At 34.9% G+C, this 18,669-nt stretch overlaps 1 protein-coding gene across 1 annotated transcript in view; it reads right to left on the reverse strand.

The window, feature by feature from the left end:
• Positions 1 to 3,129: 3,129 nt before the first annotated feature.
• The window catches only part of CASD1 (CAS1 domain containing 1), a 49,855-nt gene continuing 34,315 nt past the window's right edge, over positions 3,130 to 18,669 (reverse strand). Inside the window, exons 11-18 of the mRNA XM_032402133.1 lie at positions 18,548 to 18,667; positions 17,398 to 17,554; positions 15,916 to 15,995; positions 13,522 to 13,623; positions 11,014 to 11,154; positions 10,406 to 10,483; positions 6,302 to 6,394; positions 3,130 to 4,815 (exon numbers count right to left, since the gene is read on the reverse strand). Coding sequence (XP_032258024.1) covers positions 4,549 to 4,815; positions 6,302 to 6,394; positions 10,406 to 10,483; positions 11,014 to 11,154; positions 13,522 to 13,623; positions 15,916 to 15,995; positions 17,398 to 17,554; positions 18,548 to 18,667 — 1,038 coding nt within the window. The 3' untranslated portion in view covers positions 3,130 to 4,548. The remainder of the gene's footprint in view (positions 4,816 to 6,301; positions 6,395 to 10,405; positions 10,484 to 11,013; positions 11,155 to 13,521; positions 13,624 to 15,915; positions 15,996 to 17,397; positions 17,555 to 18,547; positions 18,668 to 18,669) is intronic.

Here is an 18,669-nt window from a genome sequence, read left to right on the forward strand (position 1 = left end):
GCTAGAGTAGTTTTTAAAAAGTAAGATAATGAAAGTATTGTTTTCACAGAGATGGTGGAGTTCAAATTCTTAAATTCTTAATTCTTGAAATAAGTTGGATTTAGGTAGATGAAGAGTGGGAACAAAAGAAGAGTATGATATCTGGGGAACAGTAAGACTAGCCTGGCTAGAATTCATATTAAGAAGAGATGGGGTGATAAACATGGAGAGATTTTACCATCAGCTAGTTCCAGCTTTGTTATTTTGGCAATGGAGAGTAAAAGAATTAATCCATCTGCAGTAGCTGTAGAATTAAAAAAAACAAAGTCTTGTTAATAGTTTTCTTTTTAGTGATTTTATTATTAGAAAATTCTCTCAAATGTTTTTTCAATAAGGAGTAAAAGCTAATAAAACTAGCTGAATTTTAAAATACTGTAATAATTACTTTTAAACATGAGGATTTTGCCCTATGGAAGACAAAAATACCTCTAGGTAACCACAAATTTCCTTTTAAAATGTTCATCTATCCCATTTTTATGCTCTGGAATGGTATTTTAACATTTTATAAATAAGAAATAAGTAAGTCATTTCTAATTAAACCATTAGATATTTTACAGTTCATAATATCAACTCTACTTTTGGAAAATAGTCTCTTGTTTACATCATATATCTAACTTCAAAAAAATATAAAATATTTCTAATCTGTACAAGACACTAGAACGGATTTCATTAAAAGAAAGACAAATATAGAGGGACGCCTGGGTGGCTCAGTCGTTAAGCGTCTGCCTTCGGCTCAGGTCATGATCCCAGCGTCCTGGGATCGAGCCCCGCATCGGGCTCCCTGCTCCGCGGGAAGCCTGCTTCTCCCTCTGCCACTCCCCCTGCTTGTGTTCCCTCTCTCGCTGTGTCTCTCTCTGTCAAATAAATAAATAAAATCTTTAAAAAAAAAAAAAAAAAAGAAAGACAAATATAGATTTAATGGAGCTTTTCAAATTAGGTGTATTTGAAGTTTTCATCAATCCTCAAAATTACCCTAAATAAAACCAGACTTAGTATTTGGAATTTTTGAAGTAGTCGTCCAGATAAGTTCTGGAGATAACTATCCGAGTTACTTTATTTTTACAAAAGGGAAGCTGTTAGGTTAAGCCATATGAAACTGCCATTTTTATAGGCTAAAAATGATAGCATGGTAGAATTTTAATTAACGGCTCAACATAAAAATTCCAACTTGGCTCTCCCAAGGTTTGTTAAAGTCCCAACCTCAAGGGGGAGGGACAATCTAAAGGAAGCGAGGTATTGTCCTAGAAATTGCACATTCTTTGGAGAACTGGCTTTTATTATCTATTACATGAAGGTTCTGCCCTTGGTCCTATAGTTTGTTTACTTATTTATTTACCTTAATGTTTACAATCTAGTAAAAAAATTAAACATAAACATATACGCTTATTCTTAAAGTTAATTTTACTATACTTACAAGCTTCCTATGCTAACATTTGAAATGATAAGGCATTTGTGTGGAGAGAAAAATTCACTCACCTTTAAAATTGTAACTGGTTAACTTATCTTACACTGGAATGGTAGGGTGCAAATGTTATTTTTACCAGCACCTAAAACAAATCATAGGATCTAGCTTAGAGGTGCAGTGAATGATTTTAGGTCAAGGCTCTGAATTTTTAAAGTTTGTTTGCTTGTTTATTTGACAGAGAGAGAGAGAGAGAGATCACAAGTAGGCAGACAGGCAGGCAGGGGAGAGGGAGAAGCAGGCTCCCTGCTGAGCACGGAGCCCCATACGGGGCTTGATCCCAGAATGCTGGGATCATGACCTGAGCTGAAGGCAGATGCTTAACCGACTGAGCCACCCAGGCGCCCCAAGGCTCTGAATTTTTAATGCTATGTTGGCTATCCATAAAAATGGGAAGGTTTGGCAAAGGAAACGGGGAAGGATTGCGGTAGATTTGAGTCAAGCAAGTCCCTTCTGGGCCCAGATGGTAGATGTCTCAGTGCGATTTATGGTAGAGAAAATCTGAGAACCTCTGTGGCATTATCTCAATTTTAGTGTGTCCAAATATTCCGTTAAACATCTTTTTCTGAAGAATGGTATGAATGAGCAATGCTAGTCAGAATCTAAATCAATGCAGAGAAGGTATTAAAACATATACCATACGTAGATGCTGTTCTTTTTTTTTCCTGTTTTCGTGTTTTTTAATTTTATTTTGTTATGTTAATCACATCATTAGTTTTTGATGTAGTGTTCCATGATTCATTGTTTGCATATAACACCCAGTGCTCCGTGCACTCCTTAATACCCATCACTGGGCTAACCCATCCCCCCACTCTCCTCCCCTCCAGAACCCTCAGTTTGTTTCTCAGAGTCCATAGTCTCTCATGGTTCTTCTCCCCCTCTGATTCCCCCCCTTCATTTTTCCCTTCCTACTTTTTTTTTTTTAACATACAATGTATTATTTGTTTCAGAGGTGCTATGGTAAGCACCGTAGATGATGTTCTTATGGCAACTTCTACCACAATCACCTCTTAGCCATAAGACTCATTAAGAAAATTAAATGTAAATAGAATATACTTCAATTACAAATGCACTATATTGTAATTATTAAATATAACAGTAGGACATATTAAATGAGAGTACGTAATGAAGAAAGGGCTTGCTAGTTAAGTTTTAGGCTTGAATTCGAATAGGAGAGAAAACATATTCATTGGGTATCACTATTGGAAGACATAAGTGCTTCCAAAAAACAGAGAAATGCTGGTCATCTTTCTTTTTCAATTGTTTCATCGGGAAGAATCTTTTTTAGGTGATAAAACTTACAAGCTAAATTAAAATGCACTCTACTCATTGGCAAGCCACACCAGCAAGAATAATGTGATCATGGTACTTGGAAGTTTTTGATTTATAACTATACTATTCTCTACTTATAAGGCTGCAGTCTAGGAGGCAGAGCAATGAATCATTACAATTGTCTATCTGGGAAATGTCAAAAGATTAAGGGCAGAAGAAGAGAGAAAAAGAAAGAACACACATTTCTGTCTGAGAATTATTCCACAATTAATGGGAAGATATCACTAGCACATAAATCCAGTGCTAAAGAAATAATAATTAAATTTTTAAGATCTTCAAGTAAGACTACTAATAAACCATAGTGCTTGAACTTCCTGGGTAGAAAGGCAGATTATCCTCTGATGCTCTGATAACTAAATCATTCCTTATTCAACTATCACAGTGACCTCTCCCTATGCACGAAGAGTTTGGAAAAGTAAATTTAAGCTGAAGAAATAGATTAGAAATTTGACCCAATCATTAATGGATCCAGATTTTTAAAAAAAGGACACATACAGTTTAATTGATACTTTGCCAATACAAAAATAAGCATCCACAGAATGTTTATTTACTGTTTAAATTACTCCATATATTCATATACCATGAACAGAAAATATACTTTATCCCACACACAATAAGAGCAAACAAGTGCAATCTTTCAAACATTAAACGTTATAATCAAATCTGTACAACAGATAAATAAATTTATACCTCTAACAGTTAGCTTGTAACAGAACAAAATGAAAAACATATATTGCCCAAAGTCACCGGTTTACTTAAAATTCTACTTATGGTTATACATCTCAGTCATAACAACTTGAATCTTTACTACACTGCACCAGTTAGATTGATAAATACATTTTTTTTTAAAATAGGGGGAGTAATAGGAAATACCAAAATGAGTATAAAGAGCTTTCCAAACATTGGAAAAAATAGAAATTAATTAGTTGGAGGAGAACATTAAATGGATCCACAGGGTAACTGGTATCGCACTGGTATAGCTTAGGGAAAGGAAACATATGAATGGATTGGAAAGAAAACTGGGCCTTTTTATAGAAAGAAGCAACGACAACATCAACAGTGACAAAACCCTGTCATGGAGCCTAGCACGACTCTGTGAGACAAAATGTACAAAGATTTAGGTATACCTGAAAGCCACAGCTAGGAAGAAAAACCTTGTCAGGAAACAGGTAACATCAGAACGTGAACACATATAAATTAAAGGCATACTGTTTATCGTTCCACATCATTGCACATATGGTAAGAGAACAATACTGCGGACATTCTTGAGTAAGAAAGTTTTCGGTGAAGTAGGAAGTTCCATGATGAATACAGGTATAGACAATCTTATTACCACAAATTTAGTAAAGATCAAAACACTCAGTGGTGCCACTAAGCTAATTAAATTATGTTTTTACTGGAAAGGTAATTATTTCCCTGCCTTCATGTTAACTTAAAATCATTTATAAATGGAAATATAGATCCAGTAGAAAAGACGTTTCACATGCAATCCTATACAATGCACTCTGCTTCAACTGCTCTTCAGGATTTCACATTGGAGACGTACATTTCCAGTATATACAACCACACGTGTTCCACAGACGCCACGGAGCTGTCCTCTTGCCACACGGGTTTTTAATTTACATATACATTTATATCTCCAGATAGATGCTTTTCTCCTCTAGGCAGACACAAAATTAGCCGGAAGAATTTAAGTTTCTTAGGATTTTAGGAACCTAATGTCTTGATTTCTCTTGAATCGACGATAAGATGAGGAGTCCACAGAAAAATGCAGCTATACACGCCAGCCTTTTCAAGAGAGAGGAGTTATCTTTAGGAACAATAATCTGTGCAAGATCATTAGTGATCTGTGAAATTTCGTGCGCCACACAGACAAATATGAAAGTGCTGACGATGATGTTGAGCATCGGGCTTCCAGGTATGAGTACCAAGACGCCTCTGGTGTCGGCGGCCAGCCATATGTGGTATTGGCAGATGAAGAGCTGGGAGGAGAGCAAAGTTAGATACGTACAGACGCTCAACGACTACAGCACAGTTCTGCCTAATTTAAACATTTCCTAGCATAATTATGTTAGAAGGCTTTTTCCAAACCATTTACTTCTGTTTCACTCTTGGTCCTGAAGTCGACTGCAGTCTACTCTTCAGAACTCCTACTTGTTGAAGCGCTGTTTCAAAGTCCCCAAGAAATCAAACAGGAACCTTACAACTTTAAAAAACTTTTTTTTTTTTTTTTTGCATGACACAGAAGACAACTGACAGAAGGATTTCTGGACTCTGGTCTTTAGACCAGAGTATTACTAGGGGTGTGTGCACATATGTGCATACTGCATATTTATATATATTTGTGATTATATTTCTGTATGTGGATATATGAACAGGAAGTGGTATGGGCATTAAGATGTCCTCAAGTTCGCTCTGCACGGCCAGACAAATGTTTTCAACTGCATTTGCATATTCCTAAAGTATATTTCAACTTCTATGTGAGTATACATATTAGATGAAACCACTACAACTTTCAGTCGCGGTTACAAATGTGGTTCTTTCATCACATTTGTTCAAAATATCAGAGAGCAGAAAAATGCTTGAGCTACCTCTCAAATATGAGACTATAAAATTTTGATATTTTTACTAGAAATACCAAATTATAAATTCATTCATTAAAGTTAATAAAAATACTCATGCTCCAAATATTAAGGGGATAGCAAAATAAACATTCTTTTATCTACTGAATGACTTGATAAGTCATTCTTGATTAATAATTCTAAATTCTATTCAGTCTCACTTATGAGACCAAAAAAAAAAAAAAGAACATTTATTAAAGAACTCAAAGAAAAATTTATTTTCCCTATTTTAAGGACAACTTAATAATAAATCTTATACTCTAAAATATGTCTTTTATGATTATAATATGAATTCTACTGTTTTAAAATGTTCTACTTTGAATAATAGAGCTCAGAATATTCAGAATGTTTTTCAAAACCTACTTTAAGGTTTTAAATAAGTCATATTCAATATTGCATACAAAATGTAATAAGGTTAAAAAATTTCCCCAAATTTCCTATCATAAGGGTGAATTTTATTTGCATAAGTATCGATAAACTAAATTCCAGGAATATTTAATTATGGAGATGAAGAACAAATAAAAATCCCTTCAGCTTGACTTCATTTATATCTATTTATAAATTTCATTTATATCTATTTAACTTTTCTCTTTTCTGATCTCAGCAATTTAGTGCTTACAAGCTGAAGACAATATAAAGAATATTTGAAAGTCATCTATGTCTAGTCATTAAATAAGTAGATTAAAAATATACTACTTTATTGCTGTTGAAAGTTCTGAGTTTCCTCTCTGTATTTCCACAAATAACATAGTTTTGATTTAAAAAAATGTATTTTGGATTTATACACATACACACACGCATGTAACACTTGGCTGTGTAAGATAGAACAAAATATTAATGTACCAACCTCTAATGAAATTTTTCCAAACCAAGCAAAAAATGAGCTATAAACTGATCGGGCATATCCAGGGATATTCCTTATTAGGATGAAGGCTAAAATCTAAGGAAAAACCACAAAGACAAAATAAATAATCTGTTTATTAAAAGCATTTGCTTTCCTTCAAGTGATAACTTTATTATCTCTGTTCTTGAATTTGATACATACACAATGGTTTTTGTCAACAGAGAAAGTTTTAGCAAGTTATTTTTGTTCTAGACTCTGTCCAAGTTAGGTTTCTCAACATGTGGTCTGTATACTGTGTATCAGTGCAGATTTTAGGTAGCACATGGCTGAACAATTTTATGTGTATTTGAAAAATTATAAATCCATCTCCGTGTAGAAAGAAATGATACCATATTTTGTGTAGCCAAACTCAAAAACCCCCATGATACAATTTGGCTTCTTCCATAAAGTACCTGCCTGATTGCCAGCAACATACCCCGTCTTGCACTCCTCCATAGCCCCCTTTCACTAACACCCATGTAAATATGAGAAATGGCATGACTTTTAAGATGTCCTCATGTTTGCTCTATATGGCCAGGCAAATGACGTCTTGAACTGCATTCACATGTCATATATTTTCCCCTTTTGATCTCTTCTCCCTAAAGACAACCTCCAGCTTTTGGGCGCCTGACCTTCACCATTCTCCCCCATCCTTTTGTACCAGGTGGAACAATCTTGAATTTTCTAAACCTCTAATTCAGTGTCACATTCAGTAGCTAGTTTATCAAGCAAAGAACTCTCTTTAGAATCTATTCTCCTTATAAAAAAGCAAGAAATTGTAAAGAAAAAAACTGTTTTCACTTTCACAAATACCTTTCAAAAACTTTCTCATAAAAAGATTGAAAAATCTATTTACACTTCAGAGAAAAACCCTATATTCAGTGTTGATCACTCTGGGCATCTGGTCAAAGGCTTTAGGAAGAGGCCTCTGGGATGCATACAGGATGAGCAAATAGGAGATTTGTGGATCACTCTATCATTTACAAAAGGAACCAAAGTGAACTACTCAGGTACCATTAAGGTGAGTGATCTTCATGGGTAGTAGCGTCAAAGAGACTCAAGTTTGAATCTAACCTTTGCCTTGTATTAGTTCCGGGATTGAAGGTAAGGTACTTTACTCCCTTAGGTCTGTTTCCTCATCCATATGAATAGGGGTAACATTTACTTTGAAGGTTGATGTGAACATTAGATGGGAAAACATATATAAGGTACTTATCATAACATGCATTGTGAGCCATTTAAAGAAACACATTAGGTAGTTAATAGCACAGGTGGTATACATAAATGGTAAAAATCATAAAGGTGAGACCTAAATAAAGCCCTTAAACATGAAACCCTTTAATGAGTTATTGTAATTAAAGTATTGCACAAACTGTAAAATGCTAGAAAGAATGACACAGATAAACACAAATCACTAGTCTGAGCATCACAAAATCTAGGAGTAGCCCTAAGCAAATCACTTTCCTTCTTTCTAACTTTAATCTACCCTTTCTCAATGTGTACTTATTTCTTTAGCATATTCCAGTCTGTGTTTTGTCATACACTTAGTAAACGATGTGATTAGGGGAACAGAAAAATCAAAGAAATGATAGCCATGGAGAAGACAACTGGGGTCTAGGGAGTCATCTTTATTAGCTTGATAAAGAAATAATAATAACACTTAAAATTTGTTCAGCATTTGTAACTTTCTGGGTACTATGCTAGCACTTAATATACATTATTTATGGTTAATCACCTGTATGCTGTTCTACAGCAAGCCTTTCTGGAAATTTCTATCCAGACTGATGGGCAAAATAAAAGGTCAGGATTTGGGGCACCTGGGTGGCTCAGTTGGTTAAGCGACTGCCTTCAGCTCAGGTCATGATCCTGGAGTCCCGGGATCGAGTCCCGCATCAGGCTCCCTGCTCAGTGGACAGTCTGCTTCTCCCTCTGGCCCTCCCCACTCTCATGCTCTCTCTCTCTATCTCATTGTCTCCCTCAAATAAATAAATAAAATCTTTAAAAAAAATAAATAAAAGGTCAGGATTCAAGGATTGATCTATAAGAGTGAAATAGAAAAAAGGGATTAAGAGTATACTTATCTTGATGAGCACTGAGAAATGTATATAATTGCTGAATTACTATATTGTACACCTGAAACTAATGTAACACTGTTAACTGTACTTGAATTTAAAAAAAAAAAGGATTGATCCATAAGCCTTTTGCAGGGTCAGGCTGAGAAAATAGTTTCTAACAGAACACTAGGAATCTTGTACATGTTAAACTCTTAAGAAGCCTCCTCAGATAAGTATGCTAAGGACATATAAACATATATAAATTTTTAATAATCACATCCACACCCACACCCCCACACCTACATCACCTGTTGGTATCTGAGAATAAGAGTGAAACATGATAAGGAAGTAAAATTTGGGGCTCCCTGAATGGTCTGATTTTTACAACAGGGGACTAGCACCCTTGGAAAGAAGTAGCTGCCAATAAAATTAGTACTTGCTTCAATTTGTGCTCCCCGTCCATTCTTGCATTCTGCAAAGGAGGAGCTGAGGCCCTCGCTGAAAAAGTACTAGGGAGATAGGAGTGTGCGGAGGGTAGTGACTGGAAAGGTAGGTGATAGGGCTCAGGAGGGCTTGTGTGTTCTTCTGTGTAGCCGCTCTTTCCCTTAGTTCTCTTTATATCCTTCTGTACTGGTGCACTGTGAATGGTGACACCTCCTTTCCATCAGTAACAGAAATGATATCACATACAATGTGCAAAAAGTTACTGGTAAGCACTATTACTGTCTATAGAAGTCATGAAAATGCTACATGAATACAGTATAATGTTTGATTATACATATATTGTATACAATACAATGTATACAAAAATACATTATTGATTGTATTTGAAGAGTCTGTCACATGCTCAGTTCTATTGACTCTAGAGAGGTTCAAGGGGAATAAAATAGTTCCTGCAGTGAAGAGAACTTAAGACCTAAGAGAAGATCCTCTAGAAATCATCCTTGCTCCTCTTTGCTGCACTGCTCATTTTTTAGGTCTCAGTTTAGATACTGCTTTCTCCAGGAACCCTGCTCTGATACCAAGGTGGGTTGGGAAGAAGTCCCACATGTTACCAAAGCGCCCGGTACTTAACTATCACCACACCATCACAATGTCCCATAATGACCTGCAACCAGAGGTATCTCTGCAAAACATCAGTCTGATTTGAGTTGCTCCTTACCTCTGCCCACCTCCCAGTCACTACCACGTACTTCTCTAGACTCTGGCTCTCCGAGCTGTAGCCCGCACGGCCTTCTTCAAATTCCCTGAATGTAAATATGCTCCCTTCCCCCACAGGGCCTGAGTTCTTGCTGTCTGCCTTCGTCCCTCCATTCTCAACTTAATTTTCCCAGGGAAATAATTTCTGACCCCTCACCATGCCTTGCTTCAACTCCAACTAGGTCAGATTCCCTTATTAGATTCTCTTGTAGCATCATATACTACTATTTATAATTACACGGTGATTCTATGATTACTACCTGTAATAGAAGAATGGAGGCTCTGGGAGGGCAGGCCCTAGGTCTGATGTGCTTACCACTGTATCCTCCCAGCCTAATATCTAGTGCATAGTAGGTATCAAATATTGTTACATGAATAAAAAATGTTCAATGAATGAATGTTCACTGGTTCATAGCTCTATTAGACTGTAAAGTCCATGAGGGCAGGAGCTGTATGCATCTTAACACTGGACTTCTTACACACGTATGTACGTGTATATACAGCGCGGGACTTAACACATTAATAGTTATGATTAAATAAAGAAATATGAGTAAATGAAGACAAAACAAATATGAGGAGAACCAACATTTTCTAAGTGCCTACTAAAGTGACCAATACCAATCATTTCCATACATTTAATATAACAATCCTTTAAAAGAGATTTTAATGTCCCTGTACAGTAAAGGAAGGTAGCACTTAGGAAGATTAAGTCATATACCTACATTTCATAGTTTGATCTCAAATCTCACTGCCTCTAAAAACTGTATTCTTATCAAGAATTAAGAAAAAAAATTTTCTAAATCAAGACAATTACCTGTACCACAGATACAGATGGGTGGAGTTCATTGCACTCTGCTTTGTTTTTACAACTGCTGGCCCAGATGGAATAGGTCTAAACCAAAAAAATATATGGATCAGTTCATGAAAACAGTTATGCCTTAACGAGGCAGCTTTCTCAGCATCTTTACACGGTTTTCTTTGTTTATTACATTATACTCCATGATGCTATTTAAAAAGCTTCAGTAAAAATGCCCACACATTTGGTCATCACTTGTTTTGGTTTGCTCAACTGCTCAAAGAAAAGAAAGCAGAGAAAGAGGAGCATAGGTCTGTGCTCTTCCAGAAATAGTGATCATGAGGCAGTGATGGTTCTTCCTGTCAAACACCTTACATTATATTTTTCCCAAAATTTATTACAACTTTAAAAATTTGTTTCACTGAATCCTCAGTTATTCTTCATATTTAACTTACACATACATATTCTCTTAGCATTTATGTTCAATTAGAAAAATACAGAGCAAAGGATTTTAAAAGTAAAGTTTTATATATTAAAAATAATTGATTAAATTCCTATTTCTTAAAGTTAATTTTCTGTATCATTTAGGACTTCAAAAAATTATAAGATTACATTTTGAAACTTACCAAGAAAGAAACTACTGAAATAAACAATAGAAAATTTGAAATTTTGTTTGAAAAAAGAGGTTCACCCTTTCCCTCAGAAAGTACTTGACGTTTCTGTAAAGCCAGATAGATGAAAGCAAACAACATTCCATGAAAGACTACCTGAAAAATAAGAAGAGAAAATTTGTTTTAAATGGCAACTTTTCAGTAAATAGCATGAATAAATGAGGGAAATGAGGACACTATGTACAAAAGTAAGTAGGTTAAAAGCTGAAAGGTTGTAAGTTTCTATGAGGGACTTAAACTTCAAGAAATGACATAAAGTCAACGATTGTTAGAAACTCTCTGCAATAGGACAGCAAACAGCTCTTGCAACAATATGAGATAAGCTGGTTCATTCTGAGCAGTCTCAGCAGCAAGTGAAGAAACAAAGATAATTTCAAAATAATGATAAAAACACAAGAAACAACAAGTGTTGGGAAGAAAAAGGAGAAAAAGGAACCCTTGTGCGCTGTTGGTGGGAAAGCAGATGGTGCAGCTGCGGTGGAAAATAGTATGGAGTTTCCTCAAAAAATTAAAAGTAGAACTTTCATCCAGTAATTCCACTACTGGTATTTATCCAGAGAACAAAGACACTAATTCAAAAAGATATATGCACCCCAATGTTTATAGCGGCATTATCTACAATAGCCAAATTATGGAACTAGTCCAAGTGTCCATCGACTGACAAATGGATAAAGAAGTGGTATATATATACACGATGGAATATCGCTCAGCCACAAAAAGAATGCATTTGCAACAACATGGATGGATCCAGAGGGTATAATACTAAGTGAAATTAAGTCAATCAGAAAAGACAGATACCATATGACTTCAGTCATATGTGTAATTTAAGAAACAAATGAACAAAGAAAAAAGGAGATAAACCAAAAAACAGACTCTTAACTACAGAGCACAAACTGGTGGTTACCAGAGGGGAGGTGGGTGGGGGAATGGGTGAAACAGGTGAAGGCAATTAAGAGTAGAGTTATAATGACGAGCACGGAGTACTGCATAAAATTGTTCAATCACTATATTGTACACCTGAAACTGATAGAACACTACATGTCAACTCTACTGGAATTAAAATGAAAAAAAGAACAACAACAAAAATAATAAATAAAACTATTATGGAGATGTATGATAAAATTTAAATGCTAAACCAAAATAAAACACATTTTATATTGATACTTTCAATCAAATAAATCAACACTAATACCACCAAGATCATGCTTTTAAGAAGGAGCATATGCAACACGAGAATGGAAAAAAAATATGGTGGGCCAGAAAGCACATAAAGCTTCTTTTTCTTCTTCCTTTTTTTTTTTAAGATTTATTTATTTTTTAGAGCGAGTGCGTGTGTGCACGCGCATGGGGGGGGAGGGGCAGAAGGAGAGAATCTCCAAGCAGTCTCCCTGCTGAGCGTGGAGCCCTCCCATGACCCTGAGATCACAACCTGAGCCGAAAACCAAGAGTCAAACACTTAACTGACTGAGCCACCCAGGCACCCCAAAGCTTATTTTTTTTAAAACAAGGACTTAAAGTGAACTATCATATCATAGTACACTGCTCTAATGACAAAGTTGAGAATTTAAAATTATTTGCTATCAAGCCTTTAGCAAAGCTTTTTATTCATATGTGGCTTTGAAATGCCCTGTAGTACACTGGCAAGTACATAGGTATTAGATACCGGGAATGGCACAGAACGGGCATTAAGAAAACATTTGTGGAATGAAAAAAAGGATGGAAGAAAAAGGGGAAAGAAAGAAGAGAGGTAATTAGTATTTATTCATTGTCCATTATTTTCCAAATGCTGTGCTAGATGTTTTACATTTTCTTGGCAAGCTGAACCTTAACTTTCCTTCACGATTACATTCACGGAATCACCCTTGACACTGCTCTCTCTTCTTTGCACACTCCTATCACAAAATCCACACTGCATAATTCAGCACCTAATTATAAGTAGTAATCTTGGGTTTTAAACTCGATTGTAAGGCTTAGAAGCCTGGTGGTATGTCTTCTTTCTCTACTATATTCCTTCCTCACAAAACCAACATCTAGAGCATATATCAGGGCTCAATAAATATTGTGTTGAATGGCTGAAGCATATACATGAGGGAACATTTTTTTTTTTAAGTTTATTTATTTATTTAAGTAATTTCTACGCCGGACTCAGGGCTCCAACTCATGACCCGGAGATCACTCCACCAACTGAGCCAGGCAGGCACCCCTATGAGGGATCATTTATAAGTCAAAATTAGGACTCAAACAAAGGCCCCTTTATAGACAACATTTTTACAGTATTTTCCTGTTGATATAAATACCCATGCATACCCTTTCTCTGCTATAAAAAAAGGCGGAGCAGGGCTGCTTTAATTTACCAAGTCAACACGTTTCCTTATTCTAAAACTAAAAAAAAAAATTATAATTTTCCGAATAATTATTTAAGTATAATTTGAAATGGCAAAAGATCACAAGATAAATACATACGTAACGGTCTAACCTCCATCTGAACCACCATTCATATACATTCCCTTTCAGTTCAAAACACTTGGACAATGGCCAAAGAGAAAAGATCTTCTCAAATGCACCCTATGAAAAGGAATCCAGAACACAAATTAAGATGGTATGAGTCAATACTTGTTTTCTAATTCTATTATAAATTATAGTTTTCTAAAGTTAGGATTATCTAAGAGTCATTCACAATTTAAAAATTCTCTTTCATTTGAAATTCATTTGAAAAGAAATTTATTTTACTAAAGACTAACAAAGATGACTTAAAACTTTTTGTTAACTTACTTTCACTGCACATGAAAGGCTACTGAGACTGCAAAATTAAAAAACAAAAGGCAAGCTAGTAACTGGAAAATTCTTCCATTTAAGGTTTTCAATCTAGTATACAAAACAGCTAATATTTACAGATCAAAACACCAAAATACAAAAAAACCTTAGCCAATATGATATCAATATCCTAAAGTATGATAGTTAAGGTTAAAATAGTTTTTCTTTCTCTAAATGTTCTTAATAATCTATAATTAACCATTTGAGTTAAAAGAATGCTCTGAATTAGTCACCTTACTTAATCAACCATACCCAAATGCCATTACTAGCCTTTGAAACAAAGTTTACAGTTTTACTGTGGTCAAGTTAGTGAATGGTACCCTCTTATTAATCTGACAAGCCTGGAAAATCTGGGAATCAAGGGGCAGAAGTCTTGGGTGCATTCCTGCACATTAATGAAGTCTTTCAAAGAAGAGAACAAAAACCTCAATTTCCAGACTAAAGAATGGCAACAAACTCTATTAAGGAAAACTCCATTATTAGACCTAATGCCACAGCATAAAAAATGTAACATAACAATTTTTTAAAAGGCTATTAAAAAACAAACAAAAAAATGAAAACAGAATTGTATTTTAGGTCATGCTGAATCTTTAGGTTAGAAGAAGTTTATTATTTTAATGAAATGCAATATTCTCCATTTAATCATTTAAGCATTTAAAATACTTACAGCTTATTAAATAGAGGTTCTATCAAAATCTATGCCTCAGAAAATAGAGGATGATTCTTACCAAGAGTTGCAATATAAAGTACTTACAGATCATACATATGATATGTATATGAAATACAGAAATACAATATTGATACAAAACAGAGAAATATATAGTATCTATTAGAGATACATGGTCTTAGAGATCATATATATGTGACACATTTATCATTAAAAATATTATTTCTGATTAAAAATTTGTTTCTTATGTGATCAACGGGCGAGTATTTAGTGAGCACCCATTTTGTGCAAGACACTGGGGTAACCAGGCCAAGTATTTTTCTTTTCCAGTGCACTGATCCAAAGCTGGGGAAACCTTCTTAGTCTCTTTATTGAACCCCTGGTTCACCTTCCCTTCTCTCCCTCAGATGCACCGTGGAGCGTCTGGAATTTTAATGAGTAAATGTCAAGCAGCTGTTGCAGTCACCTGGCTATTTCTTTATACATTTGCTATCGTTTCCTGCTTACTTTATAAATCTCCTGTAAAAAACCTTGGAGTTCAGGCAGAAATAAAAATGCTTTATTTCTAAATAAGAAAATAAAGTATGAAAGCCTACAAAACAAACAAACAAAAACCAGCTTATAAGATCACACACACACTATGCTTATGTGGCATTTGCACCTGACACAGCTAAGTCCAAGACAGGGAATGTTGGAGATGGGAGCAAACTGCAGAATATGTCACAACTATAGGTATTCAAATTAAAATATTTTGTTATAAATATCATGCTGCCCAAATAATCTGTCTGCCTGATGGATTGACCAGCAGGTAGCAGTTTCCCACCTTGCTAAAGTAGCTGAGAAAACCTCAACCATCATAAAAGGGGGAGATAAAACGGTAGAGATAAGAAAATGACCAAAAATTTTATTAAATTAAACATACTACATATATACAAACTCATGTGCTCCTAAGTTGGTTTTGCTAACTGCCAAAATTTTACTCTATGCAGTTATGGAAAAATCAAGGAACGCTCTGATGCAATGAATAATGCACAAACCAAGTTGCGAATTCTGTCAAGAGAATTTTGATCTCCACTTAGAGTAGTGTCTTATAAGAGGCATTCAATAAACGTCTGATTGATCAAAGTCAAGTAAAATGGATTTTGAACAATTGCCAGAGGAAGAGCTTTAAATTGCTCTTACAACAAAAACAGTGGTAACAAAAGTAGATAGGTCTCAGAAGAACTACACTGAGTAGTCAACTACAGAGTGACACTTTTATTACAGTCATTAAAAAATGAAGCTAAAAAAAAGCTCTGACTCTTCTCACATACTTTAATAGACTTGAACTTTAAAATAACATAGAACAAAATATAAACTGAAAAGACTGTACAAACCTGAGAATATGCCAAAAAACATATACATAACAGCAAGAAGGCTAGTTTCAACAGTAAGCCAAAATGCCAGAAACAATTTCCTAAGAGAGAAAATATTTAATTTACTAAAAGGTATAAATTTACATTAGAAAACATATTAATAGTCTCTGTTTAACATAGTAACACCCTGCATAGTTCTTAAAATAATTGAAGGCTGCCCACAGGATACATAAAATATATGTAAGTGGTATTAATTACAAGAAGGGCAAAAAGGAGTAGAGCATCCTCGCTAGGAAAGAGGCCACAACCTATGCCTGATACCCTCCGTATCTCCTGTTCATCCACTATAAATATATCTGAAAATACCTCCTGGGTTCAACTATACCTATTTATTATTCAAAGGCACAACAAAATTTGGAACAATATGTTCAATATAGTTCTAACATCCATGTTGAATATAGCTTAGGTAATACTGCTGAAACATTAGAGTTCCAAGGAGAGAGCTTAAGAACTCCCTAATGGATCAGGGTTTAACCTTAAGATGTATTTTAACATACGCATATTTTAAGTTATGTGCTCACGGTTTATATATATTGATTTCATTTGATTAATATGCTAGGTTTGTGTCGAGGGATTAAGCTACAGAGGCTGTTCAAAGACACTCATGGGCCTGATGAAAGGCTGGAATTCAACTCTTACCTGAAAAAGTTATTTGACATTATAATGGGAGTCAGTGGAAAATATTTCTGATATACGGTATGTGGTTGAAAGAGTTAAGTTAAACATTATTAAAAACAACAACTTTTAATTTTTCCAAAAGAGGGAAGCTTTTATTTCAATGATATGATCTTGAGGGAAAGGAGCATTAAGATAAATAAGCACGGCCTCACTCTGAACATTATCAGTAATGGGATGTGTGGAGTTTGAAGGTGACGCCCTTCCGGGCACTTAGGTTTCCTTGTATGTACAACAGGTTGGGAGTAACTGCGCTAAGGTTGTCTAGAAGATAAATTATATTAGTGCTCTTTAAACCTGGCTAACACAAAAAGCCTTTTTGCAAATGAATGCTTATCCAAAATTCTCAATATAGGTAAAAAATCAAATAGAGCAGAGCTGCAAAAGACTGGAGAAGGATGCAGGGGCCCAGAGCCCTATTTGGCTTGCTCTTCTCTCTTCTAGTGCTCTTCACTCTGGCTCTATACAAGACAGTTTGAAAACTGTTGCATTAGCTGATATGTAAAATGACTTTGAAAAATTTAGATTAAAAAAAAAAAGAACACACACATACAATATACATGCAAACTACTAATCTGCCCTGTTATATAATCACTTGAATTAGTTAGCTGTAACATTTTAGAAACATAGTTTAAGAACAAAGTTTCAAATGTCAAAACTACACATAAATTTAAACTATGTCTCCATAAAAAAATAGCCTTTAACAACTAAAAAGAAATTTAGTACATTAAAAGAATGTATTTATTAACAGTAAGAGAATATATTTACCGTTTGCTTTTTTTTGGATGATTTGTGGCCATAGGGCTAAAGTAACATATATGACCATGAACCATACGGTGACCAAGGGGACAAAATAATAGAATTGATAAGGCCGATCCATCACTATACATAACACCACTACCAGGAAATTGAGACGAAATAAGACCTATTAAAAAGGAGAAGAGAATGGTTTTCATTCCAGGTATGCATGAAGAGCAAAGATAGATTCTCTCTGACAGAGTATAAACATTTATTTAAGACTAAAGTAATAACTGTACAAGTATATTTTACTAATCCTTAAAATTATATTTGTTCTACAATCACTGTAAGGAGTTGAATATAAAATATTTATGCATCATTATATTAACTAAATCCAAGCAAAGCACCAGCCTGAGCTGTCCTCTGGCTACAACTGCCATCTTGTTAAATGTAGGGGAAGAATCATAAGCCTCCTTCCTAGGGCTACAGTTTATAAGCAGAGATTAGATTACCTCAACAAAAGGGTGTCCATTTCATCTCTGTTTGATGTTGATTTACCCCATTTAGGATTAAATTGAGAGTTGTCATAGATACAAAATAATATTACTCAAATTAAAAAGTGTCTTTGGGACCCGTGTAACAGTCATTTCAGACAGTGTGATGTGATGTCATTCAAAGAACACAGAATTTGAGCAGATTGATATTAGAGTTTTACCACTTACTATGTGACCGTAGGCAAATTATTTAACCTCTCTGAGCCTCAGTGTCCTTTCTGTAAACATGAAAATCACAACTCCGGCTAGTAATGAGGGGTAAATAAAATAATATTCAGAAAGTGCCCAGCACAAGGTAGAAACTTAATAAATATTAATCCTCTTCTTAAAGAAAACATAACACAGTATAATAATCCCAGGTAACTGTACATTTCTACAAAACTGAACTGAATTAGCAATGCTGTCCCTTGTGTACTGGCGCTTTTATTAGACACTCATCTAAATTACATTTTCCCTTCCCTCAGTAATAAATTATTTATCTCGAATTATTAACCACAGAACACAGAAATAACACAACTTTAAAGTGTAATTTCATAAATTCAAATTATCTGTGTCTTTATAATGACCATATTTATATTTTTCACACCAAAAGGAAAGAAAAAGAAAAGAACTGAATACATTCCTACCTGACAGACTCTATGAATTCCAAAGTCTCCTTTGATCCAAAAGTATGAGAAATGCCCGTACCCTGTCTGAAATAGGTATGCAGCAACCAGAACCCGGATGTGCATGTACACAGGCAAAAACT

This window comes from Phoca vitulina, unplaced genomic scaffold, assembly GCF_004348235.1.
Source record: "Phoca vitulina isolate PV1807 unplaced genomic scaffold, GSC_HSeal_1.0 scaffold4, whole genome shotgun sequence".
Lineage (NCBI taxonomy): Eukaryota > Metazoa > Chordata > Mammalia > Carnivora > Phocidae > Phoca > Phoca vitulina.